The following is a 16,895-nucleotide window of genomic DNA, read 5'->3' on the forward strand; positions in this document are numbered from 1 at the left end:
TTATCATCCTGCCTCTACCACCCAGGAGGTAGAATTGCATGTGCGGACTGCTATGACCAGCTTTGCCTCCCTTCCTAACAGCCAACTGCTTATATAACTGTCCAGCACATCTGGCCATGTCATATCACATGCTTGGCAAACCCCTGTGTCATGCAGGTGCTCAGTAATTAATGGGAAGGGGAGAGGAGGAGAACCCTGGGCTCCACTCCCAGTCTCACTTCACAGTGAAAGAGCAGACTCCGGTGGAGGCCACTCTGACCTGGCTTTCTCTCAGAGAGGGCAGCATGTGGGCACTGATGAGCTTCTGGGTCAGATTGTGCCTTGCTCCTCCTCCTCCAGCCTGTGTCGTCATCAAATTCACTTCAGTGTGTGTGTGTGTGTGTGTGTGTGTGTGTGTGTGTGTGTGTTGGCAGAGAAGGGCAAGACATTTCACATATACACACTCCTCAGCCACTTTCTCTTCATTGTTTGGGGTAGAATGAGTCTCCAGCTGCGAGAGGGGGTGTCAAGAGGCTAGAGATGATGGAAGAGTCACTGAGCTTATGAGAGCAGCCTTGGATGGTTTCTGGGGGCGAGAAAGTGGCTGGCTTCAGACTTGAGAGCCAGGAGGCGGAAGCCAGAGGCAGGGCGTGGAGCCCTGAGGAGGGTCTGGGAGGGCAGAGGTGGGATTATGCTTGGAGACGTCACCCATCCAGACTTCATAAAAGGGGCTGTGATCAGAGAGCCAGATAGAGTAAGCTCAGGAGCCAGTGGCTCCCCTCCGTGTTCCAACTACCCAAGTGGCTCTTCTCCCTCCAGCCCTCAAGCCAGGACCCAGCCAAGGTAGGGACACTGCTCACAGGACTTGGGACTGCCCTGACCCATGGAGGGTCTGGAGGAGCAGGCCTTCCACTCAAGGCCAACTGAAACATCAAGACAGCAGAAGGCAAGGGAACCTGGCATCAGGAAATGTCTGGGTGAAGATGTTGGCTTGTGTCTTGGTGTAAAGACAAGTCACTGGGTATTCTCAGAGCCCACTTCTGCTGCATAAGGAGTGAATGTAGTGAAGAATCTCTTTGTGGTACTGCCTGAAGGGAGCCGGGGGAGCCCCTCAGATAACTGAGCCTTTCCCTCAATACAAAACTAACTACATACATATGCTGAGAGCAACTTGCTAAAAACCGAGGGTAGACGAATACCCCTGGAAGGAGCCACCTTATTTCAAAAACCTTCTGACCATGCCTAGAATGTCTCTGTTGTTTACAAGATCTAAAAGCCTCTAGGGTGAAAGGAACCCCAAAGATTGTCCATGGCAAACCAGATAAGCCTCTTCTGATTTCTTATGTAGTGGGAGTGGGTGATGGAGGTGTTCTTTTTTATTTTCAAACTGTTCAATTCTCATGTATCGAGTGCTCTCTGGAATAAGCAACTGGGAGTTACTGGATCTGGGGCATCTGTACGTGTGGCATGTGTGTCGCTTGTGGGATTTGTGTGGTATGTATGTGAGGAAGTTTGTGTTTCATATGTTATGACAATTGTTTATTTATAATTTATTTTTCTGTGCATGTGTGTGAGCACAGAGCACCTGTGGGAGTCAGAGGACAACTTTGGGGAGTTGGTTTTTCTCCTCCCAACATGTGGGTCCAAGGGGTTAAACTCAGACTGTCAAGCGTGGTAGCAAGGACGTTTATCTGCTGAGCCATCTCACCAGCGTATGTCATATCACTATATGCAGTGTGCTAGTATGTGGTATGTGTGTATATGTGGGGTAAGGGTGTGTTGGGAGCAGGCAGAATTCACCCATGGTACACTCGAGAAGTGCTGTTCATGATAGGGCAGAGTACTAGAGTGATGAGAGAGGCAGAAGTCAGAATCATCACCTCCCAACCTCCCCTCCTCTTCCTCCCGCACCACCTTCTCTGTTTAGAGAAACCAGGAGGTACCATTTACAGAGCATGCTGACACATCCTGCCCTCCTCAGACCCCCTTGGGATATAACCTGGGATGGCTTTCTCTCCATATGAAGCTCTATTGTATCCTGCCACCTCCACACCCAGCCCCCTGGCATCAGTCCAGGCAGATCCCCTGAGGTCGGTGGCCTCTAAGAGCCCTCTCCACCTGGCACACAGGCTCAGGTGCCACCACCAGCCTGGACCCTCCAGGTCGGGCTCCCCAGCTGCCATCAGCAGCATTTTAACATGTGTCTGCTGTTATTTTGGAATGATCTACTTATATAAGCTGCCTATGAGTCTACTTGTCACACTAGACTTGAGATCTTGAGATCAGGGGGACCCTTCATCCTCAGCACCCCAGCACCTACACGATACTAGTATGTAGATACTTTCCAGCAATGATTCCAATCCCTGATCCTTATAACCAAGACTGTCTACTGGTTTTGGTTTCTATTGTATTTTCTATTCACGACTTAGGGCTTCTACAGAAAGTGTCTGGCTTTGGGGGTATTGCAGAACCATTAGTCTGCTAGTCTTAGTAGTCATCTGAATAGGAAGCTGGTGGCCAGGCTGAGCAACGGTGCCTGGAGATGGGTGTGGCCTGCTTATGTCTCCTGGGATGAGGGCCGAGCTGGAGCCTTCAGGATTCATGTGTTAGTCTAGAGTCAGGTGGCAGGGATAGGAGTGGGGACACCGTGGTGGGATGCACGGTGCTGAGAAGCCACACCTCCCGTGGGTCACAAGGATACTCCTCGCTCCTGTCCTTGGACAGAAGCCCTAGGTTCCACCTGTTGTGCCACCAGCCCCCAGGGCACTTAATGCCATTTGTGGGACAGTTTCAAAGTGCTTGATGATGTTTTCAAGGGAAACTGGACTTGGGAGCTGGAGATGTGGAGCAGAGTGGGGAGCAGGAGAGGAGAAAGGTCGAGTGGCTAGATGAGGGTCAGGCCACGCGGCTACTATCTCAGCAGTCAAACTGATGAGGCCAATTTAGTTCACAGTCGCCCGGAGCCCGCGAGAATAGAAGCAGCCGATGGCCTGGATGAGAGAAAGGCTTTTCCTGTCCTGAATTACAGGCAATAAGACAATTTGATGATGGTCTCCAAGGCTGCAGAGGGCTTTGAGAATGTGCAAGATGATTGCCTCTTTCTTCCTTTCTTCCTGGAAGAGATAAGAAACTGGGTTTCTATTATAGCCCAGGGGACAGGGCCAGATTGAGGAAGGCAGGGAACCACGCGGGAGAGCAGAGCACAGGACCCAGCACAAAGGCTTGGCTCCAGGCCAGGCTCCCAAGAGAACAGTTAAACTTCAGCGTAACCTCCTGCCTGACCTCACCTACCTCCCCTTCCCTGACCTCTCCCATGCATGACACTTACTCTCCTTCAGCACCCCTCCCCAGCAAACCTACCATCCAGAACCTCACCATCGTCCAGCCTAAGTTTCTCACCCCTTCCCACCAAATCAGACCCTTCCTATTTTCCTCCCTTCCTCCATCCCCCAGTCCTGTTCACTGTGGCCTTGCTTGGGACTCATTCTTCTGGTCATCTCTGGTCACCGGACTTTCTCTTCTTCCCCAGTCTCTCTCTTTGACCTAGGCTCTGGCGAAGTACTAACTCTGACCTGGTCTCCATTCTCTCTCTCTGCCCTCAGCCTCTGGATATACTGTGGACCTTCCTCTTTCTCCCAGAATGATCTCATTGGCTTCTTGGCAGCTGCTGCTTCTCCTCTGTGTTGCCACCTTTGGGGAGCGGCTGGCAAAGGTGGCACCTGTTGTGAACCCTGGACCCACAGGTACACAGCATCCAGGAAAAGAGGGCAAGAGAGTCACATGAGACTTCGTGTATTTTTAGACTGTAGCCAGGGTCCTGACATGAGTTCAATTATCACACTTGAGAGATACCTGGGGCTAGCCCAGGCCCTTCTGCTGTGAGCACTGGAGGCTCAGCTGGGGGTGGGGGCTGTTAACTCCAACCCCTTTGTGATTTTCTCCCACTGTGCTTTCTGCTTTATCCCAAGTGCTTCTCTCTATGGATGCTGGGAAGGAGCATTTAACTGTGACCTCAGATCCCTAAAGGGGGCTTGAAAACAAAACCCAAAACCTCAACACAGCCAGGGCATGGTGGCACAAGCCTTTAATCCCAGCACTTGGAAGGTAGAGGCAGGTAGATCTCTGTGAGTTTGAGGCCAGCCTGGTCCAGGCCAGCCTTAATGTCTGTCGCCCTCACAGGTTCACGGGGCAGGGGGGGGGGGAGAGAAGGGGGATTGATGAGTTGGAGAAACTAAAGCCCAAAGAGGGAAAGTGCTCCCCAAAGGTACTCAGCCAAGTACTGACAAATCCCAGCAGGTGCCAGGGTACCCCCAAAAACATCATGGCTTCTGAGTCAGGGCATGAGTTTGAACTCTCCTTGGCTGTTTGATTTCTGTACATATTAGAGCTTGCTTAGCCTTTCTGGACCTCAGATCTCAGGCATGGAATGCAAGACACATCCTGCAAATTTGACACCATTGTACACAAGCAACAGGAGCAGGGTCCCAGACACTCTCCTCTAGCGTCATCATCCCAGGGCTGGGAACAACCTCATCACCATCCAGAAACACTGGCTACTGGCCCTTGCTGGCCACACAGGTTATCTCGGGCTGATGTTTGTATGTGGAGCTGAGATCTTCTCTCCCACACCAGTTACCCAGAGAAGGTGGGAGGGGCCTCCCAGACTATTATTATTCACCTTGGACCACGGCCACACTCATCTTGAAAGTGTGCCAGGGTACGGAGGAGCCAAGCTCAATGCCATCCTTGGCCCAACACCCACTCACACCCTCACATCAGACTTCTTTTTTACTAATCTCTTACCATAATTGACTAGACTATTGTGTGCTCAGAGCTACTTGCCCTGCTTTACTGAAAAAAAAAAAAAGAAAAAAAAACAGAGGGAAAGAAAGAAAGAAAGAAAGAAAGAAAGAAAGAAAGAAAGAAAGAAAGAAAGGGAGACTTTAATGAACCTTGCTGTCTGTGAAGTGTTTTCAGACTGAGCCTTCTTAGCCTCCAACGAAAAGGGAAGGCTTTGCACCTGGCCCAGGGAAGGTGTGCCTGTTAAAGCAATGTAGGTAATGTCTGGTCATCACTGAGTCTTGATACTGTGTATTAGCGTTTGCTGTTGTCCTCAGAGATCGGGAGTCAGGTCACAGGTACACGGGGGCACAACGGCCTGGCTCCACCTTTTTTGTTGATTTCTGTTACTCCAAGCTTTTCATTAGCTTTTACTTAAGGAGCACATATTAAGGCCACACAGTGTTCGAGGGGTACTGTTTCAAGCATTCTTAGAGATGGAAGAATGAATCACCAGGCGCTGCTGGACCACTCGGATCCCAGACACAGACACTCAACAGAGGAATCAGGCAGATTGCCCAGAAGAAGGCCAGAGCGAGTCACCCCTATATCCCTCCCCTTTTTCTTCTCCAAACTGTTCGCTTCCTCAAAGGAAGTAGTTTTATAAACTTATTTAGAATTCTGGCAAGCACTTGAAAGCAAAGCTATCTAAAGAGGGAGGAGCAAACAGCCCAGCCTGAGGTCAGAGCTGAACTTCTGAGGTTGAGGACCCAGGGCCAGCATTGGATGGGGAGAGAAATTTGAGCCAGTGTCCAAAGCAAGCCTTGCTGTCCCAGCCTCAATTGTCTGTGCTCTCTGTCCTAGGCCAGTGGTCCGGACCCCAAGAACTGGTTAATGCCTGGGAAAAGGGCCTGCGATATGCAGAGAGCAAGCCCGGGGGTGCAGGGCTGCGTGCTCGAAGAACCTCACCATGCTCGCCGGTGGAGAGCACCACCGGGCACCAGCGGCCCCTGTGTGCCGCCCGCAGTCGCCTGATCCCTGCGCCCCGCGGATCGGTGCTGGTGCAGCGCGAGAAGGACCTGTCAGCCTACAACTGGAACTCCTTCGGCCTGCGCTATGGCAGGAGGCAGGCTGAGCGGGCAGCTCAGGGCTGAGTGCAGGGCTGCAGATGGGTTGCAGCCCACCCCATCAGCAGAGGCCAAGGCAGGGTGCTTCTAGACTTGTGAAATAAAAGCAATGCTGTCGTCTTACCCTGTGTGATTCTTCCTCTGACTTCTGCGAGCAGTGCAGATGGAAGAGGTCCTCTTCTCCCTCAGTTGCCTCTTACCTGATTTCAAGATGTCTTTGGTGCCAAAGTCGGTGCTTTTTAAACTACTACTTATGGAAGGTCCCGGATGTTGCCCAGTCTGTTGCAGCTCAATGCTTTAAAATGCAAAATAAAAAATTAAAGGGCTGGAGAAATGACTCGGCCATTAAGAGTACTTGCAGCAATTCTAGAGGAAGAACTGCCCCCCCCCCCAAACCCAGGAGTACACAGCCAGCTGTAACTCCAGTTCCAGGGGATCCAAAGCCCTCTTCTGGATTCTTGGGCACCTACACTCATATGCACACACCCCCAGACAGACAGACACACATACATTAATTAAAAATAAAATCTTTAAACTTACTTTTTTAAATGAGTTACTGGAAACTTTAAAACCTAAAGAGGTCCCCAAACTGGGTGCCACTTGGATGCTTCAGCAAGATTATCTTTTTTAAAAAAAAATACATGTTTATTAGAATGGTGGAGGTGTCTGTTTGTTTTCAGACAGGGTTTCACTATGTAACTCTGGCTGGTCTGGTACTAGAGCAGGCTGGCTTTGAACTCACAGAGATCTGCCTGCCCCTGCCTCTCGGATTAATCTTCTGGGATTAAAGGCCTGCTCCACCACTGCCAACCCTAAGATCAAGTTCTGAAGTGGGCCTCCTAGTTCTGAGACTTGCCTTCTTTCCTGGTAGAAGTTTTGCTGCACACTTTGGCTGCGGAGTAGGACACAGACTCATTACGTTCCTTCCCGTCAATTTCCACACATCGGGCAGTTGGGACAGAATGATCTGGAAGATGGTGCCAGTCGCTGCCCTGTTCACAGAGAATTAATCTGAGTCCACCATCAGGTTTCCATAGGGCTGCCTGGCTCCTGGGCATGGGTCATCTATAATACCCATCTCTCCCAGGGAAAATGTTTACTGCTCTTTTAATCATCCCAGACCATGTCTTCCCCCCATCTTGATAGTGGAATGACAAGGTCATGAAAGATAAATGACTCATGGAGTTCAAGTCAATCAATGAGCTTCACCCCCAGTCTCTTCACCCCCCAGTCTCTTCACCCCCCAGTCTCTTCACCCCCAGTCACAGCTGCGCCTTCAAGCCTCTTTTAAGATGGAAGACTTCCAATCTGAGTCAACTCCTGGGAACCCGATAGCTGGGGAGGAGAAATTTGGGTAGAAAAAAAAAAGTAGAGCTTGTCATTAGGAAACCCCAGGAAATCTACCCTCCTGACCACAAGATGCCTCAGCCTGAGCTGACAGCCTTAGAGTTCCCTAGTTCACCTCCCCAGGGATGACAAGGTCTCCTCATCCCTGTGTTGTGAATAATCATAGTGTTCTGCCCACTCCAGAAAACAGGGCTACAAAGGGATGGAGGCAGAGCTATGTTGCTATAGCAACACAATCGGCTGTCATGGGAATGAGACAACCTGCCCGCATCCCCATCTTTATCCTTGAAGCTGCCCTCCAGGATCTGCTGTGAGCTGGGGTTGAAGCATGTTGTGGCAGCAGTGTGATCCTGTTGACATTGGAAAGGACACCCCAATAGCATGGGCACATTGTTGTACCTCCAAGAAAGGAATAGAGTCAACACTTCCTCCCGGGAATGTTCTCTTCTCACAGATCCCAGAGCCAACCCTTTCTCTGATGAAACCTGTAGGTAAGGAGAGACAGTGACTCTCTGAATCTGCCCTCAGCCTAATGACAGTCCTTCGGTTGTTGAAACTGAGAGGAAGGTTGCCACTTTAGGGGACGTGTTCTCTGCTAGGAGAAGCAGGCTCCTCTGTGTGAAACGAGTAGATGAGAGAAATGGTACGTGTGCCTGTGCCTGTGTGAACTTGGGTGTGGTGCAGGCCCCTGATCATGTTTGAGGCCTCACTCACTCTCAGTACAACCAACTACATCCCTAGTTGTCTGTCAGAACTGACCTAGAGGTCCGCTGCAGTAAATAGTTAAGGGGAGCTGATCCTACATCCCCACATAATCCTAAACTGTTGCCTGCAAGACTCTGGGTTTCCCTGTTCTTGGCTCCATGTCTCTGGAAAGAATAGGGTCTCTATAGGACACAAGGGCTCTTTGGCTTCATGTATGCCTTAGTTAGGGTTTTATTGCTATGAAGAGACACCATGTTCTCTTATAAAGGGAAACAGTTCATTGGGGCTGGCTTACAGTTTCAGAGCTTCAGTCCGTTATCATCATGGTGGGAAGCAAGGCAGCGTGCAGACAGACATGGTGCTGGAGGAGCAGAGAGGTCTACATCTTGATCCAAAGGCAGCCAGGTGGAGAGTTTGAGCACAGAAGACCATAAAGCCCACCTCCACAGTGACAGACTTCCTCCGAGAAGGCCACACCTCCTCCAATAAGACCATACCTCCTAATAATGCCACTCCCTATGGCCAAGCATTCAAGCACATGAGTCTATGGGGCCATTCCTAACAAACCACCACACTGTGTCTCCGATCTTGCCTTCAACCTACTCTTTAGATTGAAGGGAAGTCAAGAGCAAGAGGAAGCTGAGAGAATATATGCACCCCCAGGGGTTCCAAGAATCATCTCCATAGCCCAAAGACTTGAAGGCAGTGATGCACAGGGGTTCTCAAACCTAAAGTGCCTGGGGGTAAGGGGCCTAGAGGACAAAGACATCCATTACTGGGGGGAATGAGTCTGCCCCAGGCTCCGCCCCTCTCTCATCCCTGAAGAAAGAAACACAGTGGCCAGAGGTAGTATACGACCTATCAGAACATGGAGATTTTGGCCTCTGGTACCCTCTTGATATGTTGACAAACAATGATGAACAAGCACAGGGTTGTACATTTCATCCTCACAACGGCATGGATAGGAGATAGGCAGAGTAAGCTCCATTGTATAGAATAGGAAACGGGCTCAGAGAAGGAGGGGAAACGTGCCCACAAGATGGTCCAGGAAAGGTGAAGAGGCAAGAGGAAGACACAGTCCCACATGTCAACTTTCTAACAGTAGATGAGGTCATCTTCCTACAGTCCCTCCTTCTTTAGCCCCCACCCTTGGAAGCAGCACCCTCCCATGCCACCACTCTGCCCACGGATTTGTCTTAAGATGCAGATCCAGGAGCCAATGACAACACAGACCTGCCTTTGCCCTGTCTGCCTCCTCTCTCTGTCAGCAGCTTGCCTGGACCCTGATGTGGTCATAAGAAGGCCGAGGGCATCAAGTCCAAAGAGCTAGTGTACTCCTCCCTGCCTGGCTCTGTTCCCGTCTTTCCTCTTCCAAGATAGCAGAGCCCAACATGGTTCCTTGCTGTGGTCAAAGTTGGATACTTAGGGTGGGGCTGGGACTCCTCTTGTTGAAGGGGACTAGGACATGTCAAGCAGTCACACAGTCATCTTCTTAGGTTGTACTTTCTTGTAGTTTCTGTGATACAAGTCCAATGCAGTCTGCAACTATTCCCTAAACATGTTACCTCACAAGAGGTTAAAAAGCAAGACCTTTGAGCCACTTCTGCCTGCTGGCTACTCAGTCCTCACAAAAGTCAGCAAAGGAGGAAGCCTTAGCTACTTTGCTTGTGTAGTATTAACAGATGACAAGACACACCTGAAGCAACAAGGGTGCATTTTGGCTCACGGTTTGAGATAAGACAGTCTTCAAAGGCTGGAAAGGCACGGTGGCAAGGACACGCAGCAGCTGGTCCCAGCAGCTCACTTCCTCCTGTGTATTCAGTATGGGACCCATGGAACAGTGCCACTCACATTCGCATTCATAGTAAGCCTTAGCTTCTCAGTTAAGACTCTCTGGAAATGTCCTCATAGACACAGAGAAGTGTGTTTCCATGGTGATTCAAAATCTGGTCAAGTTGACAGTAAAGATTAATCACCATCACTCCCAAGGAGAGAAAGAAGATTCAAGAAGGGATATAAATGAATAATGTGATTTAACAAACAGAGCCAGCTCAGTGGCTCCGTGGACAAAGGCACTTGCTGCCAAATCTAACAACCCGAGTTTGATCCTCGAGACCTACCTACATGGTAGAAAGGAGAGAACTGACTCCCACATGCTGACCTTAGAACCCCACTGGTAAGCCAAGTCATACTCACACCCAACCCCCACCTCCCACATAAGTAATTAAGGTAATTACAACAAATCTTAAAAAGGAGAGAAATAACGCCAAGATGTAAAGGATGGAATCTGTATGGGGTACGGTAGGAAACAGCAGAGCAAAGGAAGCTGCAACCACAAAACCAGTTTGAACTTCTGACTCACCCAAAGAACCTTGTCTCTAGATGCGAAGTGCTAGGTATAGATGAAGCTTGGTCCCCAAACAGAAGGATTGGCAGAAAATTCCATGTATAGCTGTTAGGCTTCCTAAGTGTAGTACTCTGCCTGCTTCCCCCATCCAACACACCCAGTCTGTCCTGCTAGCTTGGAACCCTTCCTGGAAGAAGTGAAGCTTCCTCAGGGTTCCAGGCCCTTCTATCTGGCTCTTAACTCTGAGTAGACAGCAAGGCAGCATGAGAGATCCAAGAAAGCCCGAAGACCAAAGCAAACAGAGAAAATAGATGTTGCAGAAAGTGTAGAGGATTTTTCTCTGTGTGTGATAGGGTCTCTCTGCATAACCCTGGCTTTCCTGGAACTAACTTTGTAAGCCAGCGTAACCTTGAACTCAGAAATCTGCCTGCCTCTGCCTCCTGAATGCTGGGATTAAAGGGGTGCATCACCCCTGCCCACTGGACATGTTTAATGTATAGCTAAAGCATGAGATTTACCATGGTAACTGCCGGTGAGGGGTAGTTCAGTAGTATTGAGAATATTTTCATTTTTGTGCAATGAGCCTTTCATCTCAAAGACAGTATTTAAAATCATTCTATAAGTAATATCTTACTGGGGAGAGATAAGAGAAAAAATTTGCATCTACAAAAAAGTAGAAGATGCACTAAAAATAGGAAGAGGCAGAGCAAAAACTTGGAAAGTTCAATACTTAACAGCAAAACTAAGAAAAAAATTGAAACATACAGTTAAGGAACGCTAAGCAGATGAACAAAAAGAAACCAAAAGATAAAATATAAAAATCTTAGAAAAGCAGAAGTTGTCAAATCCTTAGTTCTGGGAAGAGAAAGGACAAAGGAAAGACACACAATGACACTGGGAAGACGTCTGGAAGAGAAGCTGGGAGATCATCCAGGTTATGCGCCATGTGTTGTCCTGGATCTGCTTCCCCTCCCTTTCGGTCATGATCTCTTAGGATCAGACCGGTGGCATCGAGGCAGGAGCTACTGGATGTGAGAAAAGATCTTCCAATCTGCTACAAAGGTCAGGGCTCAGGTCTATGTGTGCTGTGATGTGCAGGCCCAAGGCAGGGAAGGGTGGTGGTGATTCTATGCCTGCCGATCTGAGGAAGAATTTCCGGGGTTTGGACACACCTCGACCCCACTCTTGTTCCAAGCCTGCTCCTCACCTCCAGCCTCACAGGCAGAGGATGGCCTTGGCTAGGTTTAAGGAAGGGCAAAGACAGTCACCAGGGATGAAAACTGTCATAAGAGAATCAGGAGTCAGACTTTTCTATCAAAACAAACTAATTAGAACAACCTCTGCCTCCAGAAGACAAACTTCAATCTGGAATTCAGTTTGTAACCAAACTACTTAGAGTGAGTGCAGTGTGGAGATATTTGACCCACCAGGTTCAGAAATGCTTATTTCTCTGACCACTTTTCAAGAAGCTCTGAGAGCCTGTGTTTAGGCAAGGGTGGAAATGCAAGTGCCCAAACGATGGAGGACAGCAGCAAAGAGAAGCCTGTGAGACTGGTGTCCAGATGCCAGGGGGTGGGACCAAATAGAAAGGGCTTTGGAACATCTGGGCAGAGTTTACAGGATCGTGGAAAACCCTAAGGGGGCATCAGTGGTGGATTTAAGGAAAAGCATACACCACAGAGATAACCATAATACATAGAAACAAACGTACAAGCACATTTACCCAGAAAGGTGGTATATATCTTTTATCCCAACATTCAGGAGGCAGAGGATGACAGACCTCTCTGAGTTCAAGGCCATTCTGGTTGCTATAGTGAGCTCCAGCACGGCCAGTAATACATAGAGAGACTCTGTCTCAAAAAAACAAATGAACAAAAAGACACAACACACACACACACAAACACACACACACACACATACACGGGTGTGTTTCATCAAAACCTGGAGGGTGGAATATGAGAGAAAACTTCTTCTACTGTGATAGGTAATTAAAAATCATGAAAATTGACATTGAGAAGGGACAGGATGCACACGGTAACATTCAGGAGTATGGGTGCTCCATGATCAACTAGAGCAGCAGAATGCCAGGGAGGGGTGCGTCTTGGAGCAGCAGAACAGCCAGGGAGGGGTGCGTCTTGGAGCAGCAGTGATCCTTGGGGAGCAGAACTGGGAGTATGGACAGGACTGGAAAATGCTGGGGTTTATCATAAATGCTTTTTTTTTTTTAATATTTATTTATTTATTTTATTGATGAGTACACTGTAGCTGTCTTCACACACACCAGAAGAGGGCATCCAATCCCATTACGGATGGTTGTGAGCCACCATGTGGTTGCTGGGATTTGAACTCAGGACCTCTGGAAGAGCAGTCAGTGCTCTTAACCGCTGAGCCATCTCTCCAGCCCCCATAAATGCTTTTATAAAAAAACATTTTAATTGATTCTTTGTGAGTTTCACATCATGCAGTCCAGCCCCACTCATCTCCTCGTGCCTTCGTATCCACCCTTCACCCTTACAACTTCATCCCCCAGATAAAAAACACACAAACAAAATAAAGAAGACCTAACAAAGCACAGAAAATATCTCATCATGGAAGCTGTAGTGTGTTTCAGTGTGTCCCACAGTATATCCCTCCGTCCGTACATCTTCACTTGCAAATGTTTTTTTTTTCCAATGAGTCATTGGTCTGGTTTGAGGTTTCTGGCTTCTGTGACACCATCAATATTGGCTCCTCATCAGAACTCCCCAGGTTATCCTGTTGTTGCCCTGTGTCATGGAGACCCTGCAGCTTTGAATGAGCAGGACCAACTCTTTCATGCATCCCAACTGTTACTAGTTGATACCAGCTCAAAGCCCTGGATCTGGGCCTGGCTGGTAGCTGAGCTGGTCATGGTTCAGGCTTTCCCTTATCTGCACCACCAGGGCGAGCTCTCCAGCACTGCTCCAGCTAGGCCACCCAATGCCACCATCGGCTGGAAGCAGGATCAGCTCTCCTACTCTTACACGTTCTCAGACCAGCTCACTGGAACCCACACCTCCAAAGACAGCTCCTCTGTGCAGCCCTGCAAAGGTGCGGGGACCCATACTTCCAAATGCAGCCTGAAAGGGGCGGAGCTCGGTCTCCACCGTGTTGCCCAGGTTAGGTGCAGGGCCTGCTCTCTTGAATGCTATAGCCAGTGCAGGGGCAGGGGTAGCCTCCCAGTCTCATGTCCTTGGGACCAGTTCTCGACTACCTTTCTTGTTTGTTTGTTTGTTTGTTTGTTTGTTTGTTTGTTTAATTAGAGCAGTCTCTTCTTTCCCTAGCCATGCTCCCACTTGGTGAAGCTCAGCTCACATTTACCCTGCAGCACCCACTGGCCTCTCTCCAGACGTTAATCACTTTCTGCCACATGCTGCTCTGTAAACTGGCCCCTCAGCTTCTTCAGCACCAAACATCCCCAGTGGAGACTGGAAAGAGTCTGTGTTTCTGTCTCGCATGTGTCAGAGGCAGTGTCAGGCTCCATTACACTGAATGATGCACTTTGTTTCAGAACCTTCCACCAGGCTCCCCGACCACTTCTTTGCTCCCTTACAAACCCTTTCCTCCCCCCAACCCCTGTAGTTCCTGAGGCTTTACCTTTGGTTTCTGCTGGTCACTGCTTCAAGGTCCCAATGATCCCTGCACCACCAAGGTCCCCACCATGAATAGACTAGAACATCTGGTTCTCTCCACCCCCACCTCCATCTCAGTCCCAAGGTTTTGTCCCAGTCACAACACCTTGCCTGAGGCTCTGAGTAATCGGTCCTTATATCCACCCACACAAGGCAAACCCTGGGTGGCTATTCAACTATATCCTGGGCCTTTCTCTCTCAAGGCCCTTGTTGCTCATCTCTGCTGAGTTCAGCATCCCTATATGATTAAAAATTTCTGAAGAGCCAGCTGGGTCCTTGCAAGGATGAGAAATAAAGCAGGTGGTTGGAGGAGGGGCACAGGGAGGGGGGAACAGGGAGGAAGCCATGTACATTTTCATGTCTTTCTGCTGTGCATCCATTTGCTATTTGTGAACAGAAAGAGGGCTGGCTAGCCCAGAGATGTTTGACTCCCAAGAGTCCCCTCTCCTCTACTAACTTCCCTGGCCAGCTGTCACATTACATGCTGACAGCCAGGGGTGAATCCTGTCCCTTTCACAAACCAGACTTTTGATGCCACTTGTACTTCCTTCCTCCATTCCAGTGTCCCCAGGCCACCACAGTCCCCATCCTAACATCAGTCTCTCATTACCACGGAGATGGATGGCATTAGAACCAGGTTGAGACCAGTCCTTGACATCACTCACTGTCTCTGGAGAGATTCCCTGGCTGTCCAAGGCCCGCCCCCTGTCCTGGCCATACTGACCAAGGCCTCAGGACACAGAGGGGAAGGCTGGAATCAGCTAGATTTATGCTTCTCCTGCATGGTTCTCACATCCACTCTGCCCCATGGGCAGAAAGCGGGTCAGCAAAATCCTCTCCTCTGCCCCTGACCTGCAATACTTCCTTGACCTTGACCTCGAGGTGACGTGATACAGCTTGGTCCTAGAAATGGCATCACGGAGAGTTTCTATGAGAAGAATTAGACCCCTGTACTAAGGGCCTGGGAGATGGCCTGATAAGAGTTTTGAATGCTCTCTGTCCCATGATCCAGGATGCCAGAAGGTCCAAGGCAAAGCGGGCCTGTCTGAACTACGCCCTCCCCAACAGTGGAAATGGCAGAGGCCAATGAGCTGAGTCAAGACAGAGAGAATCAACTGGATCGCTGGAAGGCCCTCGGTCAGCTCATTCTCTTTCACCTGGGAAGCCTCCTAGGCTCTATGCACCAGCCTCAATGTGATCATCGAGGGTCTCAGGGTACTCACACATCCCCAGGCATCCACGCTCCTTCACACGGACCCAAGGCCAGGTTCCTCCCTGACATACTTCTCAGACCTCTGCTCTGCCTTGCTGGGCTGCACAAGAGCACCTGGCCCAGCTTTCCCGGTCAAAGTCCGGCAAGGGCTTCAGGTCACACTGGAGCTTCTCCCGTGCAGCTTCTCAGGAGGTTTTGATGGTCATCTAGACTTGGTCTCAGGATTCTGACTCACGTCACTTCCAGATCCTCAACAGTCTGCTTAGGGGCGGTGCCCAGTATCCAGTCCAGAGGGCGATCATGTCCAGCACTCTGCTGCCAGGTGCTCTGTTAAGGTGGAGACAGAAGGAGCAAAAAGATACATTGTCTAGCTGGAAAGATGGCTCAGCACTTAAGAACACTTCCTCCTCTTGTAGAAGGCCTGGGTTCCGTTCCCAGCACCCTTGCACCCTCACAGCCCTCTAGTTTCAGTTCCCGGAGATTCGAAGCCCTCTTCTGGCTTCTGGCGCTGCATGCATGTGATGTACATAGTTACATGCAGGCGAAAGACTCATTCACATAGATTGATTTTTTTTTTATTTAAAAAATAAATAAAAGACTTTGCCTTTGCTGGGCTACTTGCCCATTTGGCAGCCCATCTTCCTCTGCGGTTCCCTCTCTTCCACAGCTAGGAGTGAACACATGTTGCTTGGTGTCTCTCTCCTGGTGAAACTACTCACACTTTCTGTTCACATTTGCATATACTGCTGGCCAGATGGTGGAGGTGTGCTGTACACACTGGCAAGCAGCAAGGATGGATTCCAGGAATGAGGCTGTGTTGGGGAGACAGGGTGCTGGGACCCCTGAGGCCCAGGTCTGCTGCCGTCTGTGGACCCCTACCCCTGCCTTTGCTTTAGAAGAGTCTATATCTCACCCAAACCCTAACATATATATGACTTTGGCATCACTCTCTGGCCGGGCTGGACATGCTGGGACCTATACCACACATATTGTATCGAATGGCTCTATAGGCATGCCCCTATGTTTTCAATTGTTATTTGCTGTGCAGGCAGCACCAAGTGCTGGCAGGATGTTTGGTATTGTCGTTTCTATGGCCCATTACCTGCTTTCTATATAGTATAAACTAGATAGATGCCTCTGCATCTTTATTATTAAACTACAAGCTGGTCCCTAGAAACCCCACAACAGAAGCCCAGCATCCATCTCTTTTGACTCCATTGGCTTGCCCACACATCCTAACACCCACAGCCACAAGGGAAGTTACAAGGTAGAACCTTCAGCTCACTCTCCGCACCCCCTGCACCCTCAGCATCCTCTTCTGAACAGGGGCCAGCTGTGCCTGCTTCGTGAGGCGGCTACGGGGTCAAAGCATGCTATAGCCCAATCAAGGTGACTGATGGGGTCTGTGCCCTGTCAACTGCCAGTCCCCATGATCCCTTCCTGTTTGTTTTCTCCTCGTGCTTGCTCCCTCTCCTCTAGGGCTTGGGAAGAGCAGAGGGAGGAAAGAGGTGAGCCACTCGCTGCAGCAATGGCAGCTAACAACCGTGATGGAGGAAGACAGCATCAGTTTTGAGTCCGTTCCCTCCATCCTTGAGAGATGGAGAGTGAGATTCAGGGGCAGAGCCCCACTACCTGGGTGACTGCACCCACTGTCTGTGAGTTAGGACACTGCTTGTCCTTCTGAGCCTTGGCTTCCTCTCCTGTCCCTGGGACCACTGGTCTATTTGCCTCCCAGGCTGACGTAGTAG

The 16,895-nt window shown here is 49.7% G+C and overlaps 1 protein-coding gene and 2 long non-coding RNA genes across 4 annotated transcripts; 1 reads left to right on the forward strand and 2 right to left on the reverse strand.

The window, feature by feature from the left end:
* Positions 1–2,366: 2,366 nt before the first annotated feature.
* LOC114618861 lies at positions 2,367–6,513 on the reverse strand. 2 transcript variants are annotated; one of them, XR_003711035.1, is made up of 4 exons: positions 6,426–6,513; positions 6,086–6,180; positions 3,552–3,710; positions 2,367–3,092 (listed from the first exon to the last, which is right to left on the reverse strand). It is a non-coding gene; the product is annotated as an uncharacterized LOC114618861 (long non-coding RNA). The 2 variants fall into 2 exon arrangements; XR_003711034.1 differs by having other exon boundaries at positions 6,010–6,180.
* Kiss1 (KiSS-1 metastasis suppressor) lies at positions 3,599–5,912 on the forward strand. Its single transcript, XM_028764675.1, has 2 exons — positions 3,599–3,722; positions 5,623–5,912. The coding sequence occupies exons 1-2, from the start codon at positions 3,620–3,622 to the stop codon at positions 5,910–5,912; spliced, it is 393 nt and encodes a 130-aa protein (XP_028620508.1). The 5' UTR covers positions 3,599–3,619.
* A 210-nt stretch (positions 6,514–6,723) lies between the features above and the next one.
* Positions 6,724–15,335, reverse strand: LOC114618811. Its single transcript, XR_003711031.1, has 4 exons — positions 15,158–15,335; positions 7,632–7,717; positions 7,142–7,220; positions 6,724–6,877 (listed from the first exon to the last, which is right to left on the reverse strand). It is a non-coding gene; the product is annotated as an uncharacterized LOC114618811 (long non-coding RNA).
* Positions 15,336–16,895: the final 1,560 nt, after the last annotated feature.

This window comes from Grammomys surdaster, unplaced genomic scaffold (assembly GCF_004785775.1).
Source record: "Grammomys surdaster isolate TR1022 unplaced genomic scaffold, NIH_TR_1.0 145, whole genome shotgun sequence".
In the NCBI taxonomy this organism is placed as follows: domain Eukaryota; kingdom Metazoa; phylum Chordata; class Mammalia; order Rodentia; family Muridae; genus Grammomys; species Grammomys surdaster.

Coding starts and splice junctions, on each gene's coding strand:
- Kiss1 (XM_028764675.1), top strand. CDS start 3,620: ATGATCTCATTGGCTTCTTGGCAGCTGCTGCTTCTCCTCTGTGTTGCC. Junction 3,723..5,622: donor TGTGAACCCTGGACCCACAG/GTACACAGCATC, acceptor TCTCTGTCCTAG/GCCAGTGGTCCGGACCCCAA.